The sequence below is a fragment of the Solanum pennellii genome, chromosome 11 (genome assembly GCF_001406875.1).
Source record: "Solanum pennellii chromosome 11, SPENNV200".
In the NCBI taxonomy this organism is placed as follows: domain Eukaryota; kingdom Viridiplantae; phylum Streptophyta; class Magnoliopsida; order Solanales; family Solanaceae; genus Solanum; species Solanum pennellii.
In genome coordinates, this window is record NC_028647.1 from 5,536,953 (window position 1) to 5,553,687 (window position 16,735).

The following is a 16,735-nucleotide window of genomic DNA, read 5'->3' on the forward strand; positions in this document are numbered from 1 at the left end:
AAATAAAAATTATTTTTAAATAATATTTTGAATTTCATAAATTATTTTCTACTCTAGTAAAAATAAAAGATGTCTCTCAAAACATTTTTCATTCATAAATCAAACACTAAAAATCATTTTCGGAAAATATTTTTTACTCACCAATCAAACATGAGAAAATAAGTCCAAAATCTACTTGTTTTCCAGGAAAACATTTTCCATGGAAAACATTTTCCTTCATACCAAACACACCTCTTTACGTGAACAGATATAGATAGTTTTAGTTTTTGATTAAGTTTTGATAATTTTCTTACTTTATTTAAATCTGAGATAGACAATCGATAGAAGAAGGTGTTCCGGACATTAGAAAAAAAAAGTAAAGTAAAATATATCATCATTACTACATGAAAATTTGTTACACACTATATGTTCAATTTAATTTTTTGAGCACTTTTGGTCTCACCTAGATAGCTCACTCATTTTAATTTGTGGATTGAATAACTCAACACAAAATTTTCTCAATTTCAATCTTTATGCCTTTATATACTCTGTTGGCTCTATATATATATTTGTTGGGTTTGTGGTCCTCTAGCTATTTCTAAGTAGACACAACACATTCTACTCTGCTCAACTTGTCTTCTCACTCATTTTCAAAGGTTCTCTCGTAAAGAGGAAACAGACTAACCTAATTCGACTCGTTATAATCTGAATAGAAAAAAATTATTTTATAAAGTGACATAATTTTGTCAAAAATTCTTCAAGTTTCCCTTCGAAACTTGCATGTGCCCACAACTCCATATTAGTTCCAAATACATATGCATCTCCACTTCATGTTAAGGCAAGGGAAAGAAAGAACTTTAAAAAAATATATGCCCTAGCTCCTTATCCCATAAGCTTGATTGTCCAATAAGTTGTTACTCTAGTATATACTAATTACTAACAATATCAACTAATTAATTTTATTTAAAACATAACATTATGTGTGAAAATATCGCTTACTTAGTTTTTATTTGTCGATCTCCATTCAAATTTAATTTTGAAATCGTATAGTTTTTTCAGAATATTGAGCAGGAGTCCTATTAAAAAACCTGCTAGTGGAGAGAGACCTCCTAGGGATAAGAGACACAGGGCTAAAGAAAGCAAAAAGGAATCTTTTATGTATTAATCCTGCATAATCTCAAATGTTATCAGTTTCGATAGATAGACCACTAAACCACACCCTTATTTTATTTGCCATTTAAAGACCAAATTTAAAGAAGGTTGTGGGTTATTTTTTGTCACTCATTATTATTCTAGATTTATAGTATAGTATAATAGATGGTTAAATTTTGAGAAAATGCTAATGAATTAATTCCTTTCCAAATCCTTCAAACACATGTGTGGAGGCAACAAACACATTATATTCTGGACCACTTCTCATATATGCTAAAAATATATGGGTACCTATATTATATACTTTTGAAATAGTGATGGATCCAAAGGGAAATTTACACTATAGATAGATAGTAACTTTTGATATATAAGGTATAATCAGAAAAAAAAATTATTGAGAGCATTATTTTGAATTTGTTTTACGCGATTCAAATTTAATTGAATCGTATTATTACTATGATGTCACGGAGTTTGAAGCCAAAAAGTAGTAAAGAATTAAATTGTTGTGTCATTTTCTATCACAAAACTACAAGGAGTTTTTCCCATACAAAATTCCACTTCTTCCAGCTGTTATCCAATTCATGAACTTTCCTACTCTTATAAAATTCTTTTTTATTTTAAGTGAAAATTACAGTTTACACTAAAAGATCAATATTGTATGCAAAATTAATATATATTGTTTGGAAGTAATTTAATGAATTCACGTGAATTTGTAACTAATTCTTTATATATGCATGTCTTTGATTTGTTGCTTTATTATATGATGATATTTGATTAGACATAAAAAGTGTACACACAAATACGATATTTTTAATATTGAATTAGTTAGTGAATTTGATTTATTGATGTTAAATATTTTTAAGTTATTCAAAATGAAATTAAAACTTGTGATCACGATTAGTCATGGTTATTGGTTACGTACCACATACGTGATGAACGAATAAGATTTTTATTTGAGTTTTGTGAATAAAATAAATATTACTTAAAAAAAAGCGTATACTATTTAAATGAATATTATATTATATAAAATTTGAATTAATTGAGATTATAAAATAAATACGGAAGATCGAAAAAAATGAGAGGAGACGTGTACACATGTATGCAAGTAACAGTGGGAGTGCAGAAAAATCAACGATCTCTAGTGAATATGTTTTAGTCCCACCACTAAATTTCAAACGATAGGTCCTTAGCCATCTTCATGTCTTAATATATACACTTGCACATCACTACCCCCTACTTTGTGTTATTTTTTTTCGTATTGGAGTCTAACTTAATTTAAATTCAGTATTCAACTAAGATCATTCAAAGAGGAGATATATATTAATAGAATTTATTTCATATCATCGAATGTACAAATTGAATTGAGACTCAATTAACGATGAACAAATCATATTTATATTGATCATTATTGATCTCTAGCTACTATATTGTCAACTCAATACACTATGGGACCAATTCCTTTCTTTTAAGTACTAAACCAATTCCTTGCTTTTAAGAGCCTGTTTGGCACAGCTTAAAAGCTGGTCAAGCTGACTTAAAAGCTGATTTTTGACTTATTTAGCTGTTTGGCAATATTCAAAATAACTTATTTTAAGTCAAAAAAATTTATTTTAAGCCAAGAGTTAAAAGTTGGGGTAGGGGTGGGTTTTTTTTTAGCTTATAAGCTGTTTTAATTTGACCACATTTTTATATTTTTGCCCTTAATATTTTTATACAATCTCCAAATTACCCACATAACCCTAACATCTCTTTCTTCCATATTTCCCTTTTCACGTTTGACATAGCAACTTCAGCATTTTTATCCAAACGCATAACTGCTTATTTTAAAAATAAGTTTCAGCACTTTCAAAAGTACTTTTTTAAAGCTGCTTTTATTAAGCTCATCCAAACGAACCCTAAGTACTATTGTTATCTTTTTGTATAGTGATTGAGAATCTAATGCTCCAAAAATCTAAGAGTTTCTTTACAAATTAAGTTTATCAACGGAGATCGAGTAAAGATCTAAGATTATACGAAAAAATCATAATCGATGGGCTAAGAGCCTGTTTGGCTCAGCTTAAAAGCTGGTCAAACTGACTTAAAAGCTGATTTTTGACTTATTCAGCTGTTTGGCAAGACTCAAAATAACTTATTTTAAGTTAAAAAAAACTTATTTTAAGCCAAAAGTTAAAAGCTGGGGTAGGGGTGCTTTTTTTTTTTAGCTTATAAGCTGTTTTAAGTTGACTATATTTTTATCTTTTTGCCCTTAATATTTTTATACAATATCCAAATTACCCACATAACCCTAACATCTCTTTCTTCCATTTCTCCCTTTTCACGTTTGGCATAGCAACTTCAGCACTTTTATCCAAACACATAACTGCTTATTTTAAAAATAAGTTTCATCACTTTCAAAAGTACTTTTTTAAAGCTGCTTTTATTAAGCCCATCCAAACGGGCCCTAAATATGTGAATATTCATGTACTATCACTTGTTCATTTTGAAAATCGAGTAGGCAAACAAAAGATAATAATTCATTAGAAAAGTATTTTTACTTTTGAATGAATGTAACATTCATAAGCGTATATCAAAAAAAATTGTACCATATTATTCTACTTCCTAAGCTAATTTAGAATAAGCTAAATTTTAAATGTATGAATTATAAACTTTATACTATAACATCATATATATATATATATATAACTAGCTAGTTAACTAATTACTGATTCACAATAAACATCTATATATATATTTAATAGATTTCATAATCCAAATAAAAGTTATAAACCATACTTTTAATTAATATTATAGATTCATTTAATTTTCAAACTTACCCCAAGAATTAGTTAATATGTATTGAATTCTCATAGTTTCTTAGTGTATATATTTTTAAAAAAATTGACATTTGCTAAAAAAATTTGATTTTATTATTGCTTATGGTACACCGGTCACCACACATGAACATGAATTTTATTTTTTCTAAAGTTCAAACAATAAATTCTAAGTTAATAAAATGGTGATATAATATTTTAGATAATCACTCAATTATGAATTTTTTTCTTTTCAGTTAAAAATAAGTATTTTTTTATAAAAATTCATTGACGATATGAGATATTATGTCACAGGCTAATAACAATTCTTTTTTCATTTTCCAATTTATCAAACACATGTAGTCCATTCAATTAACAAAAAAAACACATAGTGGAGCACCAATTTTCATAAATTTACTCTTACGTGGCGAATATTTAAGTGAAGTTAATTTTTAATGTTGATTTCCTATACGTGGCATCATTTTCGCTTTATCAATCTCAAAAAAAAAAGTCATATTTTCTTATATTATAAGTATTTAAAGATATTCTTTTTGTTGGTTTTATTTAATCTTAAAGATAATTATTTTTGTTTTGGTCAATCACAAAAAAAAGAATCATATTTCTTTATATTATAAGTATTAAGGTATGTTCTTTTTTAATTTTTGTTGGTCTTACTTAATTTTAAAGATAATAGTCATTTTCGTTTTGGTCAATCTCAAAAAAAGGTCATATTTCTTTATATTATAAATATTTAAAGGTATAATTTCTCTTTTATTTTTGTTAGTCTTACTTCATCTTTAAGATAATAGTCCAATACATTTATGAAGAGCGAGAAAAATAAGTCAACTTTTTAACATGACTATTTTTTAAAAGACAACTTACTAAATATTTTAAAATTGTATTTCTTAAACAGGTCAAATATTGTCACATAAAATAAGACGGTGAGAGTACGTTTTTCTGTGGGCAGCACACATGCTTCTCTTTACACGTTTCATAATTAACGGTCAACTCAACGTTGAAAACCCAGTTCAATAAATATAACAATTAAACTCCAATGAAACAATTAACGCCGTTCATTTCTCCGTTAGTTTACACGTGGGCCCATAGTCCTACGTGGAACTATTTATGGGTCCCAATTGAAAAACCACGTGTACAACATAGTAACTTTTTAGTCAGAATGAGTAAAGAGTGTGTCAGTACCAATATGGCACGTGAGAATCACATGCTCACCCATGCCCCACTTTTCCCTATTTTTATTGGTCCATTTAATTTTTTTATATATATATATAAATATATACCATTGAAAATGCACATCACTTTTTCTTCCAAAGTCAAAATTAAAATACTTTTTGATTAAATAAAAAAAGGAGGAGAAGAAATAATTCTTGGCTCAAATAGGTATGTTGTTGTACATACTCTTCGTTTCAAATTTCAAATTTCGAATTCCGAGTCTTAAATATAGAAAAAATCTTTAAAATTATATAAATTTGAATCAGTTGAATTTCAAAACAAAGTAAAGTGGAAAAAAATTCTCTCTTTTTTCTGATTAAATAGATTGAAGTTATATTTAATTATTTGATTTGATTATAGTATAATTGAGTTAGTGTGGTAGAAAGAAGTTTATAATTAACTATTAAGTATGATTACTTTTTATGTCCATACGTATGCAAAACAGAGATTCTAAAGGCCTAAATTATTGTTGAACCCATGAAACATTCTTCTAAATAATAATATCATATAATAATATAATATTAGATATTTTATAAATGTTTTGTTTCAAGATAAAGACATTAAAATCACAACTCACAAGCTTCCAAGAACATATTCATATACTTTTCGTAAATAATTGAATTTATTTAATTTGTCCTTTCAAATCAAAGACTTAAGTCAAAGTTCATTTTGAACTTTAGGAGACTAGTATTTTGAAAAAAAATTACTAACGATAGCAACAACTTACCTATCTATTTTCTCGAGTTTTGAATTCTGAGTAAATAACTTGTAATTATTTAATTATTTTAAAAAATTACACTGACGATTTATCCAGATTCTTAACAATATTTATATTTGTTTTTTCTTACAAATATCTACTTACCAAAATTTACTTACTAAACATCTTACTTACCAAAATTTACTTACCAAAACGAACGTCTATATATAGATACTCCATATTACATCAAACACCTTGTCTTTTTTCGAAATTTGCGGTTGGGGAGGCGGATTACAAAATAACAGTGAAACTCTCACCAACAAGGTGAAGAATGATTATCCGATACGATTGTTTTTATATGTTTATATTTTTTCGTGAAAATTCCGATCCGGCCATTTAGTTACTACAAATATAGAAATAAAAGGGTATTTTAGTAAAAATACATACTGTAACTAACTTTGTCTTCCCTACAGGCTTATATAACGACATCAAAGTACAGAGCATTGGCAGAGTATTAGCTCTTTCAAAATTTCACACTTCCAATGTCCACCAAAAGCTCCGTCCAACCACCACCGCTCTCCGCCGTAGACGGCGGCAAGCTTAACGGAGATGCATCCTCTACCGACGATGAGAGATGTCCGGTGGAGGAGGTAGCTTTGGTAGTCCCAGAAACCGATGACCCGAGTTTACCTGTAATGACATTCCGGGCATGGTTTCTGGGGCTCTCATCTTGCACTATCTTGATCTTCCTAAACACTTTTTTCATTTACAGAACTCAGCCATTAACAATTTCAGCAATTTTAATGCAAATTGCTGTTCTTCCAATTGGGAAATTCATGGCTGCTACACTTCCGAAGAAGAGCTTTGCTTTATTCGGTAGATGGGGTTCATTCAGTTTGAATCCGGGGCCGTTTAATATTAAAGAGCATGTTGTTATTACAGTTATGGCGAATTGTGGTGTTTCAATTGGGGGTGGAGATGCTTATTCAATTGGAGCTATTACTGTTATGAGGGCTTATTATAATCAGAGTGTCAGCTTCCTCTGTTCTCTTATTATCGTCTTGACTACTCAGGTACTTCTTTAATCTCAAAGCTTACACTCCATTTTCGTTGAATTTTCTGTCTTGAATGCTCGTGTGTAGAGGCGGAGCCAGTATTTTTACTATGAGTGTATAAATAGTGTAATTTTCCAAGAGCGAGGTTTGGGTATGGTCTATCCTTTTCTAGATTTGCATTTTGTGGATATGTTGTTGTTGCAACCTTGAAGTGTAATTTGAGTTTGAGGTAGGAGGGGGGTGGGTGTGAGGTTTGCGTATACTCTATCCTGCTCAGATCAAATCACATTTTGTGAAAGTATATCGGATATGTTGTATTTGTAGCAACCTTGAAGTGTTTGATTTGAGTTTGAGGTAGGACGGGGGTAAGGTTTGCGCATATTCTATCCTACTCAGATCAGATCAGATCACATTTTGTGGAAGTATATCGGATATGTTGTATTTGTAGCAACCTTGAAGTGTTTGATTTGAGTTTGAGTTGGTCACTAGAAAACAAAACAAAAAGATAAGGGGAAAGCGTTGAAGTTAAGCACACCGTTTGAGTGCAAGTAGGCGTTTGGACATAAAAACGATTGATATTTGAGGGAACAAAATGTACTATTGAGATATTTGGATATCGAGGTGTATTTGGACATGCATTTGACTTTGAAAAACATTTTGTTAGTGGAAGAAAAAAGATTCACTAAAAAAAATGGTTAAAATCACTTTTCGAAACTTGAAACTCATCTTCAATTTATATTTTGAAGAAGTGGAAACTTTGTATGAAAAAACAAGCTCTAATATCTTTGTTTTTTTGTATATTTCATGCATTATTTACTTTGAAGAGAACATTTTCCACAATCTAAGATAACCTAGCATTGGAGTAATTTTATTAACAAAAATGTTTATAGGTGAACATTTTCCGCAAATCTGGAAAGAATTTATTTCTTATAGTTATGAATTTTGTACAGATATTGGGGTATGGATGGGCGGGAATGTTGAGGAGATACCTCGTTGACCCTGTCGATATGTGGTGGCCTTCAAACCTTGCTCAAGTTTCTCTATTCAGGTTCACCTGATCTCTTTTGTAACTATGTTATGGCTGTCCATTTGTCTAAATAAAATTTGTGATTTTTCGAATGCAACAGTGACCAAATTCCTCACAATTCAAATATCATCGTTGTTGTTCGTGTTTTCATCTCTACATTTATGTCTTTTTTTACGACAGGGCACTTCACGAGAAGGAACCAAAAACAAGAGGCTTCACAAGGATGAAGTTTTTCCTTATATTTATGGCTGCAAGCTTTGCATACTACGCTCTCCCAGGCTATCTATTCCCAATTTTGACCTTCTTCTCGTGGGTCTGTTGGGCGTACCCACATAGTATCACAGCTCAACAAATTGGCTCGGGATATCATGGCCTCGGTGTGGGTGCTTTTACCCTTGATTGGGCTGGCATATCAGCTTATCATGGCAGTCCACTAGTGACACCGTGGTCCTCGATTCTAAATGTTGCCGTTGGATTTATCATGTTTATATACATCATTATTCCTCTATGTTACTGGAAGTACAACACTTTTGATGCTCAAAAGTTCCCTATCTTTTCAAATCAGTTGTTCACAGCTAGCGGCCACAAATACGACACCACTAAAATCTTGACTCCACAATTCGATCTCAATATTGCTGCTTATGAGAAGTACAGCAAGCTCTACCTCAGTCCTTTGTTTGCCCTCTCAATAGGATCGGGATTTGCAAGGTTTACAGCTACCCTCACACATGTTGCGCTATTTCATGGAAGGTTAGCCTCTCATAAAGCTTTATACTTTTGAATTTCTTAGAACTTGTCGCTTATTCTTGAACATTGAAATGAGATTCGTTGAAGTTTGACTAGAGTTATGTAAAGCAATTTAAACTCCATTGCTTCTTAAAGAGAGAAATAACACGTTGATTTTTGATAGTAGTTATTATTTCGAATAGTCACGTGTCTTCTTGAACTGACAATCTGTTTCATTTCAACTCGGATAGTGATATTTGGAAGCAAAGTAGATCAGCGGTGAAGAATGTCAAAATGGATATTCATGCAAAATTGATGAAGAGTTACAAACAAGTCCCTCAGTGGTGGTTTCTCGCGTTATTGATAGGTAGCATAGCCTTATCACTTCTGATGTGTTTCGTGTGGAAAGAAGACGTGCAGCTGCCGTGGTGGGGCTTGTTGTTTGCATTTGGTCTTGCTTTTATTGTTACTCTCCCTATAGGAGTCATTCAAGCGACTACTAATCAGGTGATGTCTTAATTCTGTTTTCCTAATAGCTTATGTGCTATTCGATAATCTTTGCCTCGATGTTGACCTTATATTCGTTATTGCATTGCAGCAACCCGGATATGACATAATTGCACAGTTCATAATTGGTTATATCCTTCCAGGAAAACCAATCGCGAACTTGCTTTTCAAAATCTATGGCCGGACAAGTACTGTTCATGCTCTCTCCTTTTTAGCTGATCTTAAACTTGGTCACTACATGAAAATTCCGCCACGATGCATGTACACAGCTCAGGTTAGTAACTTCTTTCTTAGCTTTTCACTATTTGAACTAATAAGTAGTAACACGTATTCAAAGATTTCTATTTATTTCACGCCTTCCAGCTCGTGGGAACACTGGTTGCTGGTACAATCAACCTTGCTGTAGCATGGTGGATGCTAGGAAGCATCGATAACATTTGTGACGTTGATGCTCTTCATCCGGACAGCCCATGGACCTGTCCTAAATTCCGAGTGACATTTGATGCATCTGTGATCTGGGGTCTAATTGGACCAGAACGGTTATTTGGTCCGGGAGGATTATATAGGAATTTGGTATGGTTATTCCTCATAGGTGCATTGCTGCCGGTGCCTATTTGGGTGCTAAGCAAAATGTTCCCGGAAAAGAAATGGATTCCCTTAATCAACATACCTGTTATATCATATGGTTTCGCGGGAATGCCACCAGCAACACCAACAAACATAGCTAGCTGGCTAATAACAGGCATGATATTCAACTATTTCGTGTTCAAATACAGAAAAGAGTGGTGGAAGAAATACAACTACGTTCTGTCAGCTGCGTTGGATGCTGGAACAGCTTTCATGGGTGTTTTACTGTTTTTCGCGTTGCAAAACGAGGGGAAGAACTTGAAATGGTGGGGAACAGAGTTGGATCATTGTCCCTTAGCAACTTGTCCAACAGCTCCTGGGATTATAGTACAAGGATGTCCTGTTTTCAACTAGGCATAACAACAAGTATGAATGAATGAATGGTGTTTGAATATTTTTACATAAGTTTAGTATTTAGACTTTCGAGGTTCAAACAAGTCCACACATGTAATTTTGAAGTAACTGATAATAGCTTTTTGTGTTGAGTAAATGATTTGATTATCAGTCAATGCTTCTCCATGAGTTAATTTCTACCTATTTCGTTTTTCAACTATTTTCTCATAATTCGTATTATCTTATTACTATGGGATTAGAGACATCACCGTTAGTAGAGAGATCAAAATGATGTATGCTGACTTAAGGAGGTTGTTTGACCCACATAAAGAGTTGGAGGCGGCTAAGAACATCCTATCCCATAAGAGTTAACCTCTTCGGCATGTTAAACGTGCCATAAATGGACTTTTATTGGACTAAAAAAAAAAATCTTAATATATAGATATCCCGCTAAGAAGTAGGGATGACAATGGGCTGGGCGGGGTGGGTTTCAGGCTACGTGGGGCAGGGCAGGTTTAAGGTTATGCGGGGCGGGGCGGACGCGGGGTGGTTGAAGTGGGTTTTAAAAAAAAAATTGATGTGGAGTGGGGCAGGTTGCTGGTATACGTGATTTTATGTGGGGTTCAAACTTAATTTTAACTTTTTACACGTTATTGAGTGATAGAGCATTATCCCTTAGAAAATTTCATTAAAGCTACTAAAATATTGAAGATAATAAATGAAAATGGTTCGATAAAAAATAATATAATTTCTTGCATTGCATGTTTCCCAAATTACCTCTCAAAAATAAAATTTTAAGTCATTATCCTATTAAATTAATACAACTCAATGAATAAATGAATTTACTTTTATAAATTTTATTTTTAGTATCAAACATAACTAGAAAAATAAACTATTTAAAAAATTATGCGGAACGGGTTCATGCGGGCGCGGGGTGGACGGATTGAAAATGAAAAGTGTTGCGAGGCGAATTAAAATTTTTACGTATTAAGTTCAACCTGCACCACCCCGTCCTACATCGCTCCATTGCCTATCCTTAATAAGAAGAGGATATGTCCATATATATTCTTATGATATGAAATTGTTCTATTGTGAATACGATAAGTTATTAGGAGTATGAATTTTTTCTTACACAAGTCTTCATTAATAGAATTGACATACATATATACATAAGGAGAAATTAAGTAAATAGATATATGTACTCATTTTATTAATGAGAGATAGAAGCTTTAACTTATTATGTTCACTCATTATAATAACCCAAACTAAAATCTAGAAAAAATAAAACTTTGTATGATAATTAAAATGAAATATAAATAAAGTAGTTGGTCAAAACCAACCCCACCAAAAATTCCCAAAATGAATACATTATAGTATATGGTTTTAGGAGTATTTATTGAACTCAATTTTGGTCAACAAAGAAAGAAATAAACGTACATAGTTGGTCAAAACCAATCCCACCAAAATTCCCATTGTAGTTTTATTTATTTTATTTATTATGTGATTTGTTCAACTAATAAATTCAGTCATAAATGTTTTATTACTTGTTTCCAATAGAGTACCAATAAAATAGTTGACCAAGTTACAATTAATGGTGGGGCTTGGCTTTATATCTTCCACTAAATCTTTATATTTTACATTGATATATCAAAATAATCTAACGTAATTTTATATTACCATAATATTTAAGAAAATATCTACATGTTATACTCTATATGCTGTCCCAATTTATATGACACCTATTATGTTTCGAGAGTCAAATAGTTTAAGTTTGATCGAAATTTTGCGCATGAAATCTTCAATTTTTTTAAATGAAATTTATATATTTGTAAACTACGTAAAAAATACTATGAGTCACAATAATTGATAATTCAAAATGTTTATGAAAAATTTACGGTCAAAGATTAACTTGTTTGACTCTTGAAATCCGAAAGGTGCAGGGGTGGCTCGACAGTGTTAAAAAAAAGACATGTGTCTTATGCCCCAAATTTAAGAGGCCTCATTTTTAATAATAATAGGTCATAAGTTATTATTTTTTTAACAAATATTGAATACTATTTGTAGAAAAAAATAAACTTTTCATGAAAATGAAGGAATTATTAGAACAAATTTGACATATTTGGAGTACTATATCTCATGAAAAATAATTTAAAATATGAATGTTTGTTTTATCAATTGAAAACTAGAAGAAATCAATTATATAAATGTTATTAATAATTCACGTTCAAAGCCCCGTTTACTTTTTGTCTTAGGCCACTAATATGCGTGAGCCGCTCCTCAAAAGGTGACATATAAAATGGAACGAAAGAAGTATTGCATGTTATTATAGATAATCTGACTAAATATGTAGTGTAAAATTTCGATAGATATTTATTAAACTCTTAGGATGTGTCTGGTTGGAGAAACAAGTTAAAACGAGATTAATTATCTCGTCATTTTATCTGAATTAAATATGAAATAAATTCATAAAATTAATCACGAAATCAGTTATCCTTTATCCCTCGTACAAATGAGCCCCTCTTGGAAAATAAATATTGCTTTGTCTGCCTCTATAGGTGCTGATAAGATTAGGCTACCAACCTACCATTAATCTTCCAACTTAATTTATATGCAAATTAAATTAAAAGAAACTATATATAATTGATATATATAGTAGCTACCTTTTCCATATAATTTGTCTCTTCATTTCATTCCATATATATACACACATTTATTGATCATATTTAGAAACACAAATTAAGGATTTCATATATATATTAAAGATGATCCAAGAAAATATTGTGATATTATTATCCTTATTATTAATTGTGCCAATAAGTTGGGCAATTAATAATCCATTAATAGAACTTTCAAGTAGAGAAGAATTGGCTAAGATAGCTGGTTATGGTGAAGAAAAACTCTCTACTGTTTTCCTACATGGTACTCTTCTTTGTGGTCACACACCACATCCAGTTCCAGGTTAATTTCTAATTTTTCTATAGAATCGTACGTTCGTTCTGTTATTATACCATCATATATTATGACATAATATAAAGGAAAAAAAATAACTATATCTCCGAACTATCGTAAATAGTATGCATATGCCCTCTGTCATACTTTTGGGACATTGGTGTCCCTGTCGTCCAAAAAACTAGAGCATATATACCATTGATACTAACGGACATACACGTGTCATAATCTTATTCACCCATCCGAAATTCATTAAATAACGGATCAACGAATAAGATTGTGCCCCATATCCCTATTTAGTCTTCCGGTAGATTGGAGGGCATATATGCTCTAGTTTTTGGACGGCAGGAGCACCAATGTCCCAAAAGTATGACAGAGGATATTTGTATATGATAGTTCAGGGGTATAGTTGTCATTTTTCCCTAATATAGTTCGGGGTATAGTTTTCCTTTTCCCCTAATATGAAAGATCGATTATAAAAACATGATTATTATGAAAAGGTCTGACTGTATTAATAATGATGATCAGGTGCATCTGTGGCGGTGTTTTGTGGAACTAGCGGGGCGGGTCGGGTAAGGAAATCATCATGGGCCAAAAATGTAACAAATGAAAGTGGAGATTTTATAATAGATGTCCCTTCTCATCTCCATGCTAATATTCATGATCCAAATCTATGTCACATTCAAATTCTTCATCTCCCAAAGGACTACTCACTTTGTCATCATCATTCTACAAAAAGGAAAACATTCACACTAACATCGTCCAATATTGGCGTTCGCGTTTACACAACTTCAACAATTTATCTGACCCCTAAAGCTAGCTCACGAGTATAATCCACGATAAGGGAAGAAGAGAAGGGATGGCACAATTTCTTGAGATGGCGCTTTAGTCACACACATTGAGTTGTGCACTCGTGATGTTAAATTTTTATGTACAATTTTGTGTAGCTTCTAATCAAGTGTGTTGTACGTAAAAAAGAGTGTTATTATGTTTATTTTATGTGAGAAAATCCATTTTCATTACGTTAATATGTATTAAAAAAGTGATTAGTAAACGTTATTTTGTGGTAAAACCAAACTGATTTGTGCTTTGTGGGCCCCTCTTATTAGAAAAAATGACACTTCCAAATGTCTATGCCATTTTCAGTACGCTAAGCACTCAATTTTTGATAGAGACTTACAACCACCCATATACACCTTTTTTTTTTTAAAAAAAAAAAAACATGTATTTGATATCCGCTTTAAGACTTGATTATTCGTATTCATATTAGAAAGTCCCATTTTAAGAGATAAATATGTCATATCCAAGACTCAAATGCAAAATTTTTAATCAAATATAAAAAAATATTTACCGCTCCATAACAATCTTTGACGATACACGCGACCACCCTTAGCTATAATAACAATCAATTTACTTATCTAGTTATCTTCTTCCCAAACTGCTAATTAACCCACATTTTCTGTTTGTTTGTTTTTTAAAAAAATAGTCATGTACCCACAATTTTAAAGGGAAAATTAATAATTAGTGGCAAAATTAAATTAAAACGAAAATGATTTTTTTTAAAAGATCCATTTTGTATTTGGATTAAGTTATTATGAACAAACAGTTAAAAACATTTTCACATATCAGTATTATTTGACCAATAATAACAAGTTAATCAGTTACTCCCTCGTTCCCTATTTACTTGAAAATATTTTCTTTTTTAATTGTCCTTATTTACTTGTTCATTTTAACAAATTAAAAAAGAACAAATTTTTTTCCTATTATATCCTCATTTAAATTTCTTAAAAATTTAAAAAATTTAATTTATCATTTTTGAAATTATAATTAATAAGAATAAAGTTATAATTTGATTATGCTAGTTATTACTGTCTTAATATCTGGAATATCATTTTTATAAAGTTATTAAAGTTAATGTTTATTACCTTACAAGTGATCAATGGAGAATCTAAATTATTGCATTGGATTCACCAAAAGCCAGTTTTTTTTTTACTCTTAAATTCTACGTATCAAGTAAAATATACACTTAATATTTACTCCACGAGACAATTATAGATTTTCGTTTTTGAATATCTTAATCTCAATTGGCAAAAAGCTTTCAATATTGTATAAAGCCACTTCACATTATTCATGAAATGATAAAAAATATTTTTAAACTATTCGAAATATATTATATTTACTCTTAAATTATATTTTGGTTCAAAACCATCCTTCTCGTCAAATTTGGATTAGAAGTGTTTTATTATTGACGGAAGTTGTTAAATGTCATGTGGATGTCACATTGCACACTGGTAGGGTTCTACAGCCACATAAACTACGAAAAACAGTTAAAAATACCCTTAAACTATTCAAAATAGCTTATATTTACCCTTAAACTATATTTCGACTCAAAACTACCCTTTCCGTCAAACTATTGGTCACAAGTATTCTTTTTATTATTTAAATGTCATGTGGGTGTCACATTACATGCCAATAGGATTTCACTTTCACATAGACTAAATCCCTAAATCCTAATTACTCTTTTTCCCCCTAATTTCATTATTTTCCAGAAACAGTTTCACCACTTCCACATGCCAATAGGGTTCCACTGACCTTTTTCTTTTTAGTCTATGTGGCAGTGAAACTCTATTGGCGTGCAATGTGATATCTAAATGGCATTTAACAACTTACGTTAATAAGAAGAACACTTTTGATCTAAACGAAAAGAATAATTTTAAACCAAAATATAATTTAAATATATATATTAACTATTTCAAATAATTTAAAGATATTTTTTAACCATTATTTTCTGTTCATGAAATCATCATTGAAACTTAAAAGTAAGTGATTGAAGTTACCTTTGAGTAATGGGAAAGTCTATTATAGTAGATGATTTTTTAATCCAAGAAATGAAGAATTTCACAAAAAGTAAAAAAGAAAAGAAAAGGAATAATGTAACTCAATTATCTTTAAGGCCCACTAGACTCAGCCCTATGAAACCAATACATCATAATTCGGCCACTACTCTTTCTACCCCTAAATGAACTACCCTTTTCTTTTTTATTTATGATAAAATTTTCAGGAAAAAATTACTTTAATGAACGCATTTTAATAAATAATTATTGATTTTCGCGATATTTTTTATTTATCATCATTTTGTAGTAATATTATGTTAAATCTGTAATATGTATTAAAATTGAATTAAATGTGCAATATATACATGTAATATAACTATTTTGAAAAATACACTATGATTATTTGGTAAAATATTGACACATTATATTATAAGTGTACTAAAATAAATGATAAATACATTATCCATCAATAAAACTTGTATTATATGTGAACAATAAATTATTTTTTGTAATATAAATTAAAAATATATTATAAAATGTCTTTAAAATAATAAAATAAAAAATAATATTATTATTATAAATAATAAATATTTTTTATTTATAATATATTTATATAAGTTTCCCAACTTAAAATAAGTTGATGCAGTACTTATTCATTCATTATTAAAATAGTAAAGTGACATAATTTCTATGGTTTTGTTAACTATATATGTATACATCAAAGAGAAAAAAATTACTTCATGTATCTTAATCATGTGACACACTTTCCTTTGATCAACTTTAATAAAAGAAATAATTAAATAATTATATATTTATAATTTAAATTAATC

General features: G+C 30.4%; 2 protein-coding genes across 3 annotated transcripts; both read left to right on the plus strand.

The window, feature by feature from the left end:
• The first annotated feature begins 5,227 nt into the window (after positions 1 to 5,227).
• LOC107004624 (oligopeptide transporter 3) lies at positions 5,228 to 10,298 on the plus strand. Of its 2 annotated transcripts, none has more exons than XM_015202902.2 (7): positions 5,228 to 5,318; positions 6,321 to 6,920; positions 7,853 to 7,950; positions 8,110 to 8,679; positions 8,907 to 9,162; positions 9,254 to 9,436; positions 9,526 to 10,298. In XM_015202902.2, exons 2-7 carry the CDS (start codon positions 6,390 to 6,392, stop codon positions 10,141 to 10,143), a joined length of 2,256 nt encoding a protein of 751 aa, XP_015058388.1. In that variant the 5' UTR covers positions 5,228 to 5,318; positions 6,321 to 6,389; the 3' UTR covers positions 10,144 to 10,298. The 2 variants fall into 2 exon arrangements, with proteins under 2 accessions (XP_015058388.1, XP_027768712.1); XM_027912911.1 differs by lacking the exon at positions 5,228 to 5,318 and adding an exon at positions 6,149 to 6,171.
• Positions 10,299 to 12,789: 2,491 nt separating this feature from the next.
• Positions 12,790 to 14,161, plus strand: LOC107004191. Its single transcript, XM_015202433.2, has 2 exons — positions 12,790 to 13,080; positions 13,600 to 14,161. Exons 1-2 carry the CDS (start codon positions 12,885 to 12,887, stop codon positions 13,902 to 13,904), a joined length of 501 nt encoding a protein of 166 aa, XP_015057919.1. The 5' UTR covers positions 12,790 to 12,884; the 3' UTR covers positions 13,905 to 14,161.
• Positions 14,162 to 16,735: the final 2,574 nt, after the last annotated feature.

What these genes read in the sequence shown, in the direction of transcription:
- LOC107004191 (XM_015202433.2), top strand. Translation starts at nt 12,885, where the DNA reads ATGATCCAAGAAAATATTGTGATATTATTATCCTTATTATTAATTGTG. An exon ending in CACACCACATCCAGTTCCAG is followed by an intron (nt 13,081 to 13,599) that starts GTTAATTTCTAA and finishes AATGATGATCAG; the next exon opens with GTGCATCTGTGGCGGTGTTT.
- LOC107004624 (XM_015202902.2), top strand. Translation starts at nt 6,390, where the DNA reads ATGTCCACCAAAAGCTCCGTCCAACCACCACCGCTCTCCGCCGTAGAC. An exon ending in GTTGCGCTATTTCATGGAAG is followed by an intron (nt 8,680 to 8,906) that starts GTTAGCCTCTCA and finishes CAACTCGGATAG; the next exon opens with TGATATTTGGAAGCAAAGTA. An exon ending in TTCAAGCGACTACTAATCAG is followed by an intron (nt 9,163 to 9,253) that starts GTGATGTCTTAA and finishes ATTGCATTGCAG; the next exon opens with CAACCCGGATATGACATAAT.